Source organism: Girardinichthys multiradiatus, chromosome 10 (assembly GCF_021462225.1).
Source record: "Girardinichthys multiradiatus isolate DD_20200921_A chromosome 10, DD_fGirMul_XY1, whole genome shotgun sequence".
Taxonomy (NCBI): Eukaryota; Metazoa; Chordata; class Actinopteri; order Cyprinodontiformes; family Goodeidae; genus Girardinichthys; species Girardinichthys multiradiatus.
Window position 1 is genome coordinate 25,936,945 of NC_061803.1, and position 15,047 is coordinate 25,951,991.

Here is a 15,047-nt window from a genome sequence, read left to right on the forward strand (position 1 = left end):
AAAAGGAGCACCTTTTAAAGCAGTCATCGACCCCTTGATATGCTTTCGATCTGGGCATTGTGGGAGAGTGCAAGATAGAAAATGAAAATGCTTTTACTGCATGACTGCACTTACACAACCAATGGCCTTCACATCATCCAGAGAAAGCAATCAAGTGTGACATCAGACAACTTGAAATGCTCTCTAGCAAACGAGCACTCTTCTTTCTTTCTGAAATCAGCGAACACTCTTTCACACATAAACAGAACATCCATTAGAGGAGACTGTGAGAGCTGTGAAAATGTAACCTTGGAAATTGATGTGTAGCTGCTGCAGGTGTGCAGCTGGGTTCTTTTCATCATAAAGACAAGTTTCATGTCTAATTGAGAAGTAGCGGTTATGTTTAATCTGCAGTGCAATACTTATTCAGTATTCAGACCCTTGTCAAATAACTGCTTTAGTGGTGGGTATAAATTAACTAGACTTTCAATGACTGGAGCACATCATGGGGTACACACGCTCCTTTTCAGAGGGTGTTTGAGGTAGGATTTTTTTTGCATGAAACACAAACTCACCTACAGTAACTTCCCATCTTTCAAAATGAAAATTGCTTGCAGTCTCACTGTGTGCAGTTGCCTTCCACAGTCAAATCAAAAATAACTTGTCTTACACAACTTAAAGAATAGTGGTATCAACTAGGTATACAATGCATATGACATCATTGGTTCAAATGTCTTAATAATTGGGGTTTTTAAAGATGCACTGGACTCTTTCTGTTTACAGGGTGGAGTGGTGATCCAAAAACCCTTCAGTTTTAAAAACGAGGATTTTGCATAAGTTTAAATTACTTAGTAAGACATTGAACCATAAATATTTGCACTGACAGCCACTATTATGCACCAAGGCAGGTTGTAAAACCTGTCAGTGAAGCCAGAAACGTGGACAGTAATACTGTTGTAACTACATCTTCCAGTTCAGGATGAGCTTGAACCCTGGTGGTTTTTGGGTTGTTCCTGAACACACTGACCAATATGCTTTTATCTTTTATGAGTGAAGGTTAGACACGAGTTTTAGATTCCAACAGAACAGTGATCCCAGATTAGGTAAAAATCTGCAACAAATTCAAACTTGTTAACACAAAACTTGTTTTGGAAGTAGTTTCAGAATTAATACAACTACTATATACTATTTTGGTGAATAAAATATGGAGGCTGCTAACTACATAAAGGAAATTACTTTTGAATAATCAAACATGGAACCAGCTGCTGAGTTTTTCTAAGGCTTTCTGTCTCATAGCTCTAGCAGTTATAGGAAGGTTTGATTGCTGTACTGGAAATAAGGATTTTTACAATGATAACTGAGAAGCCTATAAATAATTGTTGAAATAAAAACAAAGTATTAATACATTAGAAATAAAAAGATTATTTTTAAACTGGTACTGCTGCGTGATGCTTGTCTCATTTCCCATGAAAAACAAACTTCTTGTCACGGTTTACTTGATATTGGACCCCAGAATGCAGACGAGCAGGCAGCGTGATGGTAAGTGAAAAAAAGGTTTAATTACGAAAACTCACACTCAGCAGGAGGCAGGAACAAAACAAACGGGCAGGCAAGACAGGCATGGCATGATCCGAAAACAAGACTTGAACATCAAAGCTAGACATGAGCAGGAGAACAAGACATGAGAATCAAAGCTAGACATGAGCATGAGAGTGAAAGATGTTTCCGCGAAGACAAACAGAGCAGGCGTGAATATATCGAGTGAAAACCAGGTGGAGCAAGGGGACAGATTAACTTGGACAGGTGAGCCGAATAAACTTAATTGACAGACAGAACAAAACGTGGCTGTGGCAAAAACAGAGACTCTAATAAACAAACTAGAAAAACATGAAGCTAAAGCATAACCATATCCGAAAACCAAACTTGACAAAACATGAACAAGACGACAAAACTAAAGCATGACCAGGAAAATAACAGAAGCATGATTCAAAATCTAAGAAGAATAATAACAAAAGAACGAGTCAAAACCTTAACTGTGAAAAACATAAGAAGAAACCCGAAACCAAAAACCAAACAACCCTACATCATGACACTTCTTGTTGAATGGAAATATTTTGTAAGTAAATATGCCAGCAGCATAAAACATTTTGTGCTTAAATGTATGTCCTCTTAAAGAAAAATAAGATGAATATGTATTTTTCAAATGGCTTCTTTTCAATCTCTAACAGTCATTAATCAAGTAAGGAATTAGAAATTATTTGCTGAAAAGGCATCTGTATTTCATCATTGTGCTATGCTCAATCTGTTTACTGTACTGTAGTTTTCACAAAAGCACAAGAAATAACTTAGTGTGAAAGATTCAAATAATTTTTTTGCATACTGAATTCCGTGTAACTGTTTTATGTGTTTAATACCAAACAGTATATATATTTTCATACCTTTCTACATTTATTATAAGTTATAGGTTTATGTTGATGATTTTTGTATTTTACGATGTTATGCAACATCTGCAAATAAAACTAAAAAAGTGGCACCCTGTTTCAGTCACGTTGAACTACAAAATAGAGCTATTCCCTACTTGTGTTGCTCTACAGTTTGACAGTGGTGATGAAGACTCAAGCCAGATGGGAGCTGATGGAGCGAACAGATGTTTTCTACTTTGGGATCTCTCTTATAGTTCTTGGAACTGTACTGGTGGTCAGCAGTTTTCTCGCTCTGGGATTCACTGGAACTTTTTTAGGTAAGTGTCAAATCATTATCAGAGTCATCCCCCTCTAACAGTATATATATAGTACATGTATTCATATAAAATATCCTGTACAGCCCTGTTGGTTCAGTACGCACATGTACCAAATTAATACAGCATTATTTCCTACCTGAAAACATGTTGAATGTTTATGTGTGGAACTAACTTTCTGTAGTGCAACTTTTCTTATGTAAAAATTACTTTTGGTTCAAGCAGTTCTATTGTTGTGGAATCTGTCTATCCAGGCATTGGCTATGCCTGCTTATACAACTTTATTAATTGAAAAACATCCAACCAAATCTCCAGTCAGTTCTACGCGTTCTCTTTTTTTAAAAACATAATAAAATGAAATTAATTTCCAAAACTGAAAGTGTTGTTGTTTTCTGCTTAACAACGTAAAAATAAAATCATATATTTTTATTTATTTTTTTAATTGAAGCGTACCGAACTGTGAATGTATATACACACACACACACATATATATATATATGTCAGTCAGTCAGTCATTTTCTATACCGCTTCTTCCATAGTGGATCCCGGGGGAGCTGGTGCCTATCTCCAGCAGTCTATGGGTGTACCCCTGTCCAGGGGTACACCCTGGACAGGTCGGCAGTCCATCGCAGGGCAACACACAAACAACCACGCACACACTCATTCATACACCTAAGGGCAATGTAGAGGGACCAGTTAACCTAACAGGCATGTCTTTGGACTGTGGGAGGCAGCCGAAGTACCCGGTGAGAACTTACGCATACATGGGGAGAACATGCAAACTATATATATATTTACATATTTGGAATTTTTTTTCCCTGAGCCTTGATATTAAAAATATTTTATTTACACATCTCAAATAGAAGTATCGTGTAATTTAAGTATTTTTGTTAACTCAATGTGCTTGCTATGTCAATGACCTAACAAAGTTCTTGTTAAATACAAAAAAGCATTAGAATAACAATAACGAGCAACACAACAGTAGGAAGCAGATGATCTAAATGAGAAGAATGGAAACCAGGGTGCATTATTTTTTCAATATTATTTCAGCTCTATTTTTATAGCATTGTGCACTGACAGAAAAGCATTCTTAAAGGGAACCAGACACCACTTCAACACATGTAGGCTGTTGTCAAGGAGCACGAGAGGCCAAGCATTTTTAATGTTTACATAGATTTCGTCATTCAATGTGCTAATCATGAGATCCTCAGACAGGAGTACATATACAATTTGTGATTGAGAATTAAATCTATCCTTATCCTATCTGTCCTAACTCCATACCAGGAACCCATATGGTGAGATCAGAATGTCAGAGCTCTTCTAAGGTGACAACATTGCAGTCCTCTCTAAATATTGAAAAAACCTGAAAATGTTTAGGGATCTAAGATTATGTTTTAAGATTTAGTTTATAAATGTCATATGAAAAGACTGAGACAATGGCTTTCAATGCCAACGAGATGACAGACGCTGAAAGTAGTCTTCTGACAGTCCATAACACAGAAATCAAGATTATGAGACAGTTCTGCTTTCTTGGCCATCTTATCAAGAACACTGGGAAGTCATCAGCTCTTTCTACATCAAGATCATGATGATCAATAAAGAAGATTTATACAGTTGCTGAATATCAGATTATCAGGCCTGATGCAGCTGTTAAACCACAATTACATATGTGGGAGAGCAGAAAGAAAAACAATTTAACCTCTTAAGCCCAAAGGGGTTTTGTAAGGTTGGAGCTCATATTAACATGCGCAAATCTAACTGAATTTTTCTGAGAATTGACATACTGTATCTAAACAATCATTATGTTAATAATTATGCTTTTCAAATGGGAGTGATAATTCCGACCTTCCTTTGCTACTGGTTGAGTAAGATGTATTTTTTGGAACCTGCGAGCTCTGTGCTTACAGCAGACATGCTGGTTGAGTGTGTAGAAGCCGTATGGTGAGCTGAGCTGGTTAGTGTTTCCGCCTGGGTTATCGTTGCAGTGGCGGTGATGTGGTGTGTTTGTGGCGGACGCCGGCCCTGGTTCGGGCGGTGCCGGCACTAGTCTGGGCTAGTGCTGATGCGGTCTGCCTGTCTCCACTCTGGACAGAAGGGGATCACCTCCTGGGTCCAGGGTCTGGTTGCCTCTATGCGATATTGGGACCTGGACCTGGGAGTATAGAGTATGTATGGGGAGTGTGAGTGAGTGTACGATGTCCATTGTTGTTTGTCTTTACATTGGGTGCGTGGGTGTGAGTGTTTCTCTGTGTCAGCATGAGCGTGGGAATGTGTGATTTTGACTGTGTGTGTTTGTTTTTTTGTCAGGTTAGGTCTTGAGCTGCTCCCTCTCCTGGATTAGTTTAGGCCCCCCATCAAATGTGGGGCCTATTTCCTCCCCGCCACACTACCTGCCGGTGTGTGGTGTCTCTGCCAACTGGTGTATTTGTGGTTCTCGGTGTCCGGGACTGGGTGCTCTGGTGTGTGCCGGCTCACTCTCGGTGGCTGCTTGCCGGGGCCTGGACCCTGGGCTCTGTCTGGCCTCTGCTTGGGGTGTGATGTGTCCTGGGGTCTCGGGTGTCTGGGTCCATGGCTGGATCTGCTCGGGCATAGAAGGCTGCCGGCAGGGCCTGTGGGCTCGTCGCTGCAGCTCCCTGGGGCTTCTCCACTGTGGCTGCTGGGTGGTTCCCCTGGGACTCTCCCCTGTTCTTCTCTGGGTGGGGTTGCGGTAGTTTATGGAGAAGCCTTGTATACACAAGTGCGCTCACACTCACAGGTGTTTAGATTCAAGTGTTAACAGATACACAAATGTTCTATACTGAGCCGCAGTTACCACTAAATACATCTTGTATTACCATCCACTTTTTGGTTGAAAAGCTGTTAATCTAAATGTTTCTGCAGGTGTACAAGCAAGCAGGGTGTTATCTTGTGATCTCTTCATCCTTCTTTCTCTCCTCCATTCTTTTCGTCTTCTCTTGCTTTTTGCCCCACCTCTCTCTCTTTCGTGCTTCATTTTTCCTTTTTGTTTCCATCTCCGTGTCAGTAACAATTGAAATAATCACAAAGCAGTTTCTAATATAAATATCAAGCAGAGCACAAAAGCATTAGACGTAATGCTTCACTTGTGAAAGTAAAGTTGTTGGGCTTCTTCTTGGCACTCAGACAACAATTCTAAGCGCTACTCTGCCGGACAGAACACTGTGAAAAGAAAAAGACAGAGTTTTGTGGTTCCAGGATTTTGTGGAGTTTGTTTATTTAGTGATTCAACTGCCTTAGTTTTTAACTGTTTTTGGTGTTTGTAGAAATGGTTTATTTCTGCTTTTAGCCAAGATTCTATTTCTGTGGATAACATGTATGTTTATGTTTTAGTTAAACTTATGGAACTAATTAATGGAATTTGCAGTAAAGAAAATAGCAGAAAAAGAAAGTTAAATTATGCCCGAGTACTGGGGGCTTAATAGGCAACAGATTTATCTGTATAATACTTTGTTTGGCTTTTTTGCTTAATGTTCTGCATCCTTGTTTTGCCTCCAGAATCTCATAAAACCCATCACATAATCATAGATCATATCAGATAAATGGCAACAATAGCCTAATTATATACTGGGCATGTGCAAGCACAATCACCTAACAACTGTTTCACAGCCACCAAACCAAGGCTTTGGTGCAAAGGATCTTGCTTGCCCCCAGGCCTGGCTCCAGGACGTTTCCGTGGATGTCCCTTTCTAGGACAATGCCATCCAATCCATGTGGTTGTCCTTTATCCACATTTTTGAGACTGTCTTAAGTTTGATGCCAGCTCTGAAATCAGTTGGCCATGGCAGACACCCTAACACTGTCGTAAGTCAGGATCATAGTGAAACTCAAAGCACTCTACCATGTCAATTAGTAGTTCTGTGGGGGGAGAGCTAGGAGTAGAGCTGCCACTCCTCCGCTTTAAAGGGAGTCAGCTGAGGAGGTTTGGAAATATGATCAGGATGTTATCAAACATTTCACTGTGGAGACTTCTGGCACATCCCACTTGAAGGAGACCCTGGAGAAGATCACAAACTTAATAGAGGGGCTTTAGATATTTCTCCACTGGCCTGAGAATACCTTGTGTTTCCCCAGAACTAAAAAAGTGTCACTAGAGAGAGTGATGTCTCAGTTTCCCTCTTGAGCCTGGTATCTCCACACCCATAAATGGGTAATAAATGAACACCACATAGCCAATGGACCATGACAAATGCTTGCTATTTTGTTCCTTTGCTATTTGTGGGATTTCTTGCACTGATGATGCCTCAATTCCTACTCTCCTGGGGGATGTTTTATACCCACTTTGACAACCATGGATTTTAGGTCATGTTCTAGATTGTAGTTCAACAAAGGCATATGGCTACATGACTCAAATGAACAATATCTACCAGCTGGTTGTTGCTCAGAATTATTGCAGTTTGTCCAGGGGCACTAATCTGTCTTATTTTCATAGCATCAGCTAGCCAAAATGGGAACCAGAAATACAGTAGATGGATGTAGGGTATAACACCAGCTTTTCAGGTTCTTATAAACATGAAACTGCCATGATGTCTGTTAAGGTTCGTATGTCTCTCAAACACAAAGGCAGGATTTTAGTTTTTTTGTGTCTTGTTCTATTGGCTTCCATCCTCTAACAGACCAAACCTTCATTCATTCATTCATCTTCTATACCACTTATCTTCCCTACTAAGATAGCGCCGACGATGGCAGTCTCGGAGCTTCGCTCTCTCTTTCTTTGGGTATTTTGTGTGTTTTTATGTTTTTCGAGTCACAGTACTGTGGTCTCGGGCCACAATCCTGTGGTCTCATTCAGTAGAGAGGAACTTCTCAACATCAGAGAGTCCTCTCTTGGGATTTTTTCACCATCATTCATCAATCCAAGCTTCACTGTGCTTCTGGCGAGCGGAGCCGCGGCACTCTATGGGATGCTGCGCCGAAAACGTTGGAGGGGAAAGCGTTCTGGCGCGCTGGTAAACTCCGCCAAAGAGGACTTTGCACACCACTGCCTTCAATCCATTTGGCAAATGTCCGCTCTCTAAGTAATAAGATGGACGAGCTGCTTCTTCTCACCTGTAAAGACACGGACTTCCACAGATCAGCAGTTCTCTGCTTTACCGAGACATGGCTGAGTGAAAACATCCTGGAGCGCACACTGCTGATGCCGGGCTTCCAGCCTGTTCAGAGCAGATCGCAGCACGGAGCTATCGGGGAGGAGGCGAGGAGGCGGAATCTGCTTCTATATAAATAAAGGTTGTTGCAGAGACGTAAAAGTGCTGGGAAAAACATGTAGTCCTGATCTCGAGTCATTTTCCATAAACTGTAAACTGTTTTATTCACCGAGGGAGTTTTCCTCGTTTATAATAATTGGCTCATATTTTCCACTGCATGGCTGCACTTCTGCCGCTGAAAAACATCTCGCTGAGCTGATTACAGATGTGGAGAAAAAATACACAGACTCTTTCATCATAATACTGGGAGATTTTAACAGCGCAAACCTCTCAAATGAACTCTCCAAAAACAGACAGCATATTAAGTGTCCCACCAGAGACAAAAACACACTGGACCATTGTTACACAGCTTTAAATGACTCATATCATGCTGTTACCAGGGCTGCTCTGGGTTTTTCAGATCATTATCTAATCCACCTGACCCCAACCTACAGGCAGAAATTAAGAGCTTCCAAACCTGTGGTTCACATTGTTAAGAAGTGGACTGAGGAATCAAAGCAGCCTGTTTTGAATGCACAGACTGGACTGTTTTTGGAACTTCAGCCACTGACTTAAAACAACTAACTGATGTGGTGACATCATACATCAGCTTCTGTGAGGACATGTGTGTGCAGACCAAGACATTCTGCACCTTTAGAAATAACAAGCTATGGTTTTCTCCACATCACAGGAACCTGCGCAGGGATAAGGAAGAAGCTCACAGCAGTGGAGATTGGGCGCGGTACAGGCAGGCCAGGAACAGACTAACAAAAGAGATCAAAGCAGCCAAGAGATGCTACAGTGAGAAGCTTAAGGACAACCTTTCTACTGGTGATGCTTCAGCTGTATGGACCGGTCTGAGAAACCTGACTGCCTATAGGAGCCCCCCCACCCATCCTGAACAGAGTTGTCTCCTGGCCAACCGTCTGAATGGCTTCTACTGCAGACATGACAGGAAGCCATTCACACCTCAAATCATCCCCTCCACATCCCATTCAGGAACAAATTCTTCCCATAAAGCAACCAACCCCCTACCATCAGATCCTCTGCCTGCACTAAAGATCTCCCAGGAAGATGTAAACAGGCTCTTTCAGCGCATGAAAACAAAGAAAGCTGGAGGACCTGATAATGTCTCCCCATCATGCCTGAAATCCTTTGCAATCAACTCGCCCCAATCATCACCCGGATCTTCAACAAGTCACTAGAGACGTGTGAGGTCCCCTCCTGCTTCAAACGATCCACCATCATCCCAGTGCCCAAGAAACCCACCATCCTAGGATTAAATGACTACAGGCCTGTAGCCCTGACGTCTGTGATTATGAAATCCTTTGAGTGGCTGGTGTTGAAGCACCTGAAAGACATCACAGGCCCCCTGCTGGACCCCTTACAGTTTGCTTACCGAGCAAACAGGTCGGCAGATGATGCTGTCAACTTAGGTCTACACTTCATCCTGCAACACCTCGACCGTCCAGGGACGTACGCCAGGATCCTGTTTGTAGACTTCAGCTCGGCCTTCAACACCATCATACCAGACATCCTCCACCAGAAGCTCACCCAGCTCAACGTCCCAGCCTCCACCTGTCAGTCAATCAACAGCTTCCTGACGGATCGACAGCAGCAGGTGAGACTGGGGAGCATTTTCTCCCGCACCAGATCAATAAGTACTGGTGCCCCCCAGGGGTATGTTCTATCCCCACTCCTCTTTTCCCTGTACACAAATGACTGCACCTCAGCGGACTCGTCCGTGAAACTCCTGAAGTTTCCAGATGACACCACTGTCATTGGTCTGATCCAGGACGGTGACGAGTCTGCATACAGACAGCAGGTGGATCGGCTGATACACTGGTGCTGTCAGAACTACCTTAAACTCAACCCTCTCAAGACTGTGGAAATGGTGGTGGTTCCATACACCCCCCTCACCATCCTCAACAACACCGTGTCAGCTGTGGACCACTTCAGGTTCCTAGGAACCACCATCTCTGAGGACCTGAGATGGTCCTCATACATAAACACTGTATGCCCAGCAGAGACCGTACTTCCTGAGACAACTCAAGAAGTACAACCTTCCACAGGAGCTGCTGGTCATCTTCTACACTGTCATAATTCAGTCTGTCCTGTCTTCTTCCATCTCAGTGTGGTTTGCCTCATCCACAAAACAGGACAGGTCCAGACTGCAACGAATAATCAGGTCTGCAGAGAGAATAATCTGGGCTGACCTTCCCTCCGTCCAGGACCTATACAGGTCTAGGGTCAGGAAAAGAGCTGCTAAAATCTCTGCAGACCCCACACACCCTGCACATAAACTGTTCAGAGTTTTACTTTCAAGCCGTCGCTACAGAGCACTGTTCACTAAAACCAGCCGCCACAGAGACAATTTACTCCCCCAGGCTGTTTCTCTGATGAACATTCAATAGAGAACCAAACAACTGCATATTGAAGTTGCAAATACACCTTTGTATATGTGTATATTTAAGAACATAAAGATATATGCATAAATATATTTCAAATATATTTAAAAACCCAGAGAGCAAAGTGTAGCGGAGTCAAATTCCTTGTTTGTATGTACGAACTTGGCAATAAAGCTGATTCTGATTCTGATAGTGGGTCATGGGGATGTTGGTGACTATGTCCAGCAGTCTACGGGCGATGGATGGCGACCTATCCAGGGTGTACCCTGCCTCTCGCCCCGTAGACTGCTGGAGATAGGCACCAGCTTCCCCATGACCCAGACCAAACCTATTTTTAGAAAATCAAAAAAATGTTACTAAGTTTTATAGGAAAGGTCAGGAGTTAGATATTTTTAAGCTGTGAGTTGGCTGTATTGGAACAGCTTTTTACATGTGGGGTAATTATTATTGTTGAATTTGAAAACAAATGATTTGTCTTTTTCAACAAAAATGACCACAATGGGCTTCCCTCCAATTTCAATTAATGTTATCTAAACAAAACAGGTAATAATTAACCTCAAGCCTTGAGAGCACTATTTATTTCCTGATTGCTTTTTTTTAAATCTATTTTTTGCATTTAAATTCTGCATTAAATGTTTTCATGCACCACACGACCATTGTATTTGTCTTGAATGAATGGTTTAGGTGTTTACATCTTTATATTATTGGTCATGTATTCCATTTTTCTTGTCAAACTACTAATTAACCTATTTCTTTTCTAAAACAAATACATTGTTTTTGCCATTCCATTTAGTATGACAAATGGATCTCAATATATTCATTATATTCAGTGTAAAATTGAAAAACAAATGTTTAATGTTAAAAATGTTCATTCATTGCTGTTTATACTAACTACATACTTTTAATGTATTTTATTTCAGTTCTTGGGTTCGTGTCTGAGGAATGCGTTTGTGTTTTTCTTGCTTGTCCTGCTAAAAACATTTTGACATCATTGCAAATAAACACGAGCACAACGTTGCACCGCTAACCATTTGCGAAGCCTTGAGATATAATTTCTAGGTCAGGGTGCTGAGTGGGAGGAACTGATATTCATGTTCCAGACTGGCTGTCCCACGCCTGTCCTGCTTTGCTCGTGTCCATCACTGAGGGGATTGGGCAATCAGAAAGGGGGACAGAAGGAATAACAGAAGGTGACAGGATTCCTCTTTGTGTGTTTCACTGAAACCTACCAGTTAAAGTGAAGTGTGGAAATGAGGTGGATGGCAGCAGAGGCAATAATACATAACAGCGATCATTTAAATATCTATAAAAATAGCCGCACATATTTGTGATTGAAAGAGATTTAACAAGTGAAAAATCTGAATTTGTCCATGTGTAATTATGATGATTTTTATCTAGGAGAAAATTATGCCCCAGTAAAAAGTGGCACCGATCAAAAAAACTTTATTACAGGTTTTTAGCTGGAAGCAGTTTTTCTTTTTAAGCCTCTCTATCTGTCTGGACTCAGTATTCGGCCCCCTTGAACTGGTCAACTTCTTGCCACAATTCAGGCTTCAAACATAAAGATATAAAATTCTAATTTTTTGTGAAGAATCAACAAGTGGGACACAATCGTGAAGTGGAATGAAATTGATTGGATGTGTCAAACCTTTTTAACAAATAAAAAACTGAAAAGTGGGGCGTGCAATATTATTCGGCCCCCTTGCGTTAATACTTTGTAGCCCCACCCTTACTGCAATTACAGCTGCAAGTTGCTTGGCTTATGTCTCTATCAGTTTTGCACATCGAGAGACTGAAATTCTTGCCCATTCTTCCTTGCAAAACAGCTGGAGCTCAGTGAGGTTGGATGGAGAGTGTTCGTGAACAGCAGTCTTCAGCTCTTTCCACAGATTCTTGATTGGATTCAGGTCTGGACTTTGACTTGGCCATTCCAACACCTGGATACGTTTATTTGTGAACCATTCCATTGTAGATTTGGCTTTATGTTTTGGATCATTGTCTTGTTGGAAGATAAATCTCCGTCCCAGTCTCAAGTCTCTTGCAGACTCCAACAGGTTTTCTTCCAGAATGGTCCTGTATTTGGCCCCATCCATCTTCCCATCAATTTTGACCATCTTCCCTGTCCCTGCTGATGAAAAGCAGGCCCAAACCATGATGCTGCCACCACCATGTTTGACAGTGGGGATGGTGTGTTCAGGTGATGAGCTGTGTTGCTTTTACACCAAACATATCGTTTTGCATTGTGGCCAAACAGTTCTATTTTGGTTTCATCTGACCAGAGCACCTTCTTCCACATGTTTGGTGTGTCTCCCAGGTGGCTTGTGGGAAACTTTAAACGAGACTTTTTATGGATATCTTTGAGAAATGGCTTTCTTCTTGCCACTCTTCCAGAAAGGCCAGATTTGTGCAGTGTATGACTGATTGTTGTCCTATGGACAGACTCTCCCACCTCAGCTGTAGATCTCTGCAGTTCATCCAGAGTGATCATGGGCCTCCTGGCTGCATCTCTGATTAGTCTTCTCCTTGTTCGAGATGAAAGTTTAGAAGGACGGCCGGGTCTTGGTAGATTTGCAGCGGTCTGATACTCCTTCCATTTCAATATGATTGCTTGCACAGTGCTCCTTGGGATGTTTAAAGCTTGGGATATCTGTTGTTATCCAAATCCGGGTTTAAACATCTCCACAACAGTATCTCGGACCTGCCTGGCGTGTTCCTTGGTCTTCATGATTCTCTCTGTGCTTTGAACAGAACCCTGAGACTATCACAGAGCAGGTGCATTTATACGGAGACTTGATTACACGCAGGTGGATTCTATTTATCATCATCAGTCTTTTGGGACAACATTGGATCATTCAGAGATCCTCACTGAACTTCTGGAGTGAGTTTGCTGCACTGAAAGTAAAAGGGCTGAATAATATTGCACGCCCCACTTTTCAGTTTTTTATTTGTTAAGAAAGTTTGACACATCCAATAAATTTCATTCCACTTCACGATTGTGTCCCACTTGTTGATTCTTCACAAACAATTAGAATTTTATATCTTTATGTTTGAAGCCTGAAATGTGGCAAGAGGTTGACCAGTTCAAGGTGGCCGAGTATTTTCGCAAGGCACTGTAAAGAGTTCTCTTTTGCCCTTGTGACATTTCAGCGGCCAATCTTCATGGAGTGAAAGGCGCATAATCTTAAGACACCATCTGTATGTGTTGCATGTTATTCAGGACCTCTAATTGGCTCTATATTTAATCCCATGAGTCACAGTGACCCAATGATTCAAACTGCATGGCACAGGAGCAAAGAGAAATATCCAGTTCAAATGAAATTATGATGTTTCTATGTTGGCCATCTGGCCTTGGGTCTAAACACAGGCCAACACTCACTGTTCTCCAGAGTTGCTCGTTTTCATAACAGTGAAAGAATGAAAAAGTGATGCTTTAGATTTCAATGGAATACCAGTCATGACTTTGCAAGTCAAAATTGAGGTTAGCTATGGACATTGTTAAATCTGGGTGACCACTGAATCCCAAGAAATTATGTTTATATTATCACCTTTCTTTTGCACTCTTTCTCTGGCATTAAAATGAGCATACATAATAAAAAGTGTTATGTAATGTGGACATTGCCAGCCTCCATGTGAGGGAAAATGGGGCCAGCAGCAGCAAGTGCGTGATTCAGTCCCTTTTAGCTGCTAGAAGCTTGTATGTATTTGTGTGTGTGTATGAATATTTCTTTGTGGGTGTGCAGGAGAGGCATTAGAGAAATATTCAAATGTGCACATCATGCTACCCTCATAACACCAAATGGGTCAGATCTTATTTGTGTGTGTGTTTGCTTGGGCACAATGCGAGGAACTTATTACATAGCAAAATGTAGTAAGCGTACAGGTTAGAGGGAAGAGTGTCCTAGATCATCTTTCATGGCATCCAACAGTGTTAACCACAAATAAACATGTAAATCAGAAATAAAAATCTTTGCTATTAAGGCACTTCATTCTTGCCGGTTTGTTTTGACTATCAAGTTGTTAACATTAAAATAGAAGGAATCATGAGGACCCTACAAGGTCTTATATAAAATGTCAGATGAGAAGCAACACCTGACAGATTAGCCTGTGTTATTAAGTCATAAAAACTAAGCCAGGAGGCACAAGCCATATAAAAAACTGTTTATAGACTACAGCAACACCTTTAAGTTATCCTCTTTCTGAGAGACCCTGTTAAGTTGTTGTAGATGAATTTTATGCCTCTTTAACTTGAACTACAACCTCAAAGACTTGAGATTTGAGTTCAACTTGGAACAAATGACTCACAAATTTTATTCACACACCGGCTCTGTCCTTAAGAAATGTCAAGAAGCATTCACAGGATCTCATCAAGGCTCTACTTTAAGACCTAGAAGTTATTACTTGCAAGATCACATGGGTTGGATCAAATTACCGCTGATCTTTAATCAGCGCAGAGTTTTGTTTTCCTTATTTTCATGCTTAGGTTTCCGATCATCAAACCTGTTAAATCTTAAAATCAAACAAAGATGAGAGTCAATACAAAATGCAGGTTTTAAATGAACATTGTTGACACATATTTTAAAGTCTTGAGGACCAGATTTGTGACCAGTACAACTGGTGCAGCTAACATTACTAACCTCAAACATTTCTGTATGTATTCTCTGTAGAAAATGTAAGCTTTACAATAAATTTGAGATTTCCAAAAAACAGACAATTTTTCAAAGC

At 41.2% G+C, this 15,047-nt stretch overlaps 1 protein-coding gene across 1 annotated transcript in view; it reads left to right on the top strand.

The window, feature by feature from the left end:
- The window catches only part of pemt (phosphatidylethanolamine N-methyltransferase), a 108,212-nt gene that overhangs the window by 64,392 nt on the left and 28,773 nt on the right, over positions 1-15,047 (top strand). The window contains exon 4 of the mRNA XM_047377852.1: positions 2,574-2,719. Coding sequence (XP_047233808.1) covers positions 2,574-2,719 — 146 coding nt within the window. The remainder of the gene's footprint in view (positions 1-2,573; positions 2,720-15,047) is intronic.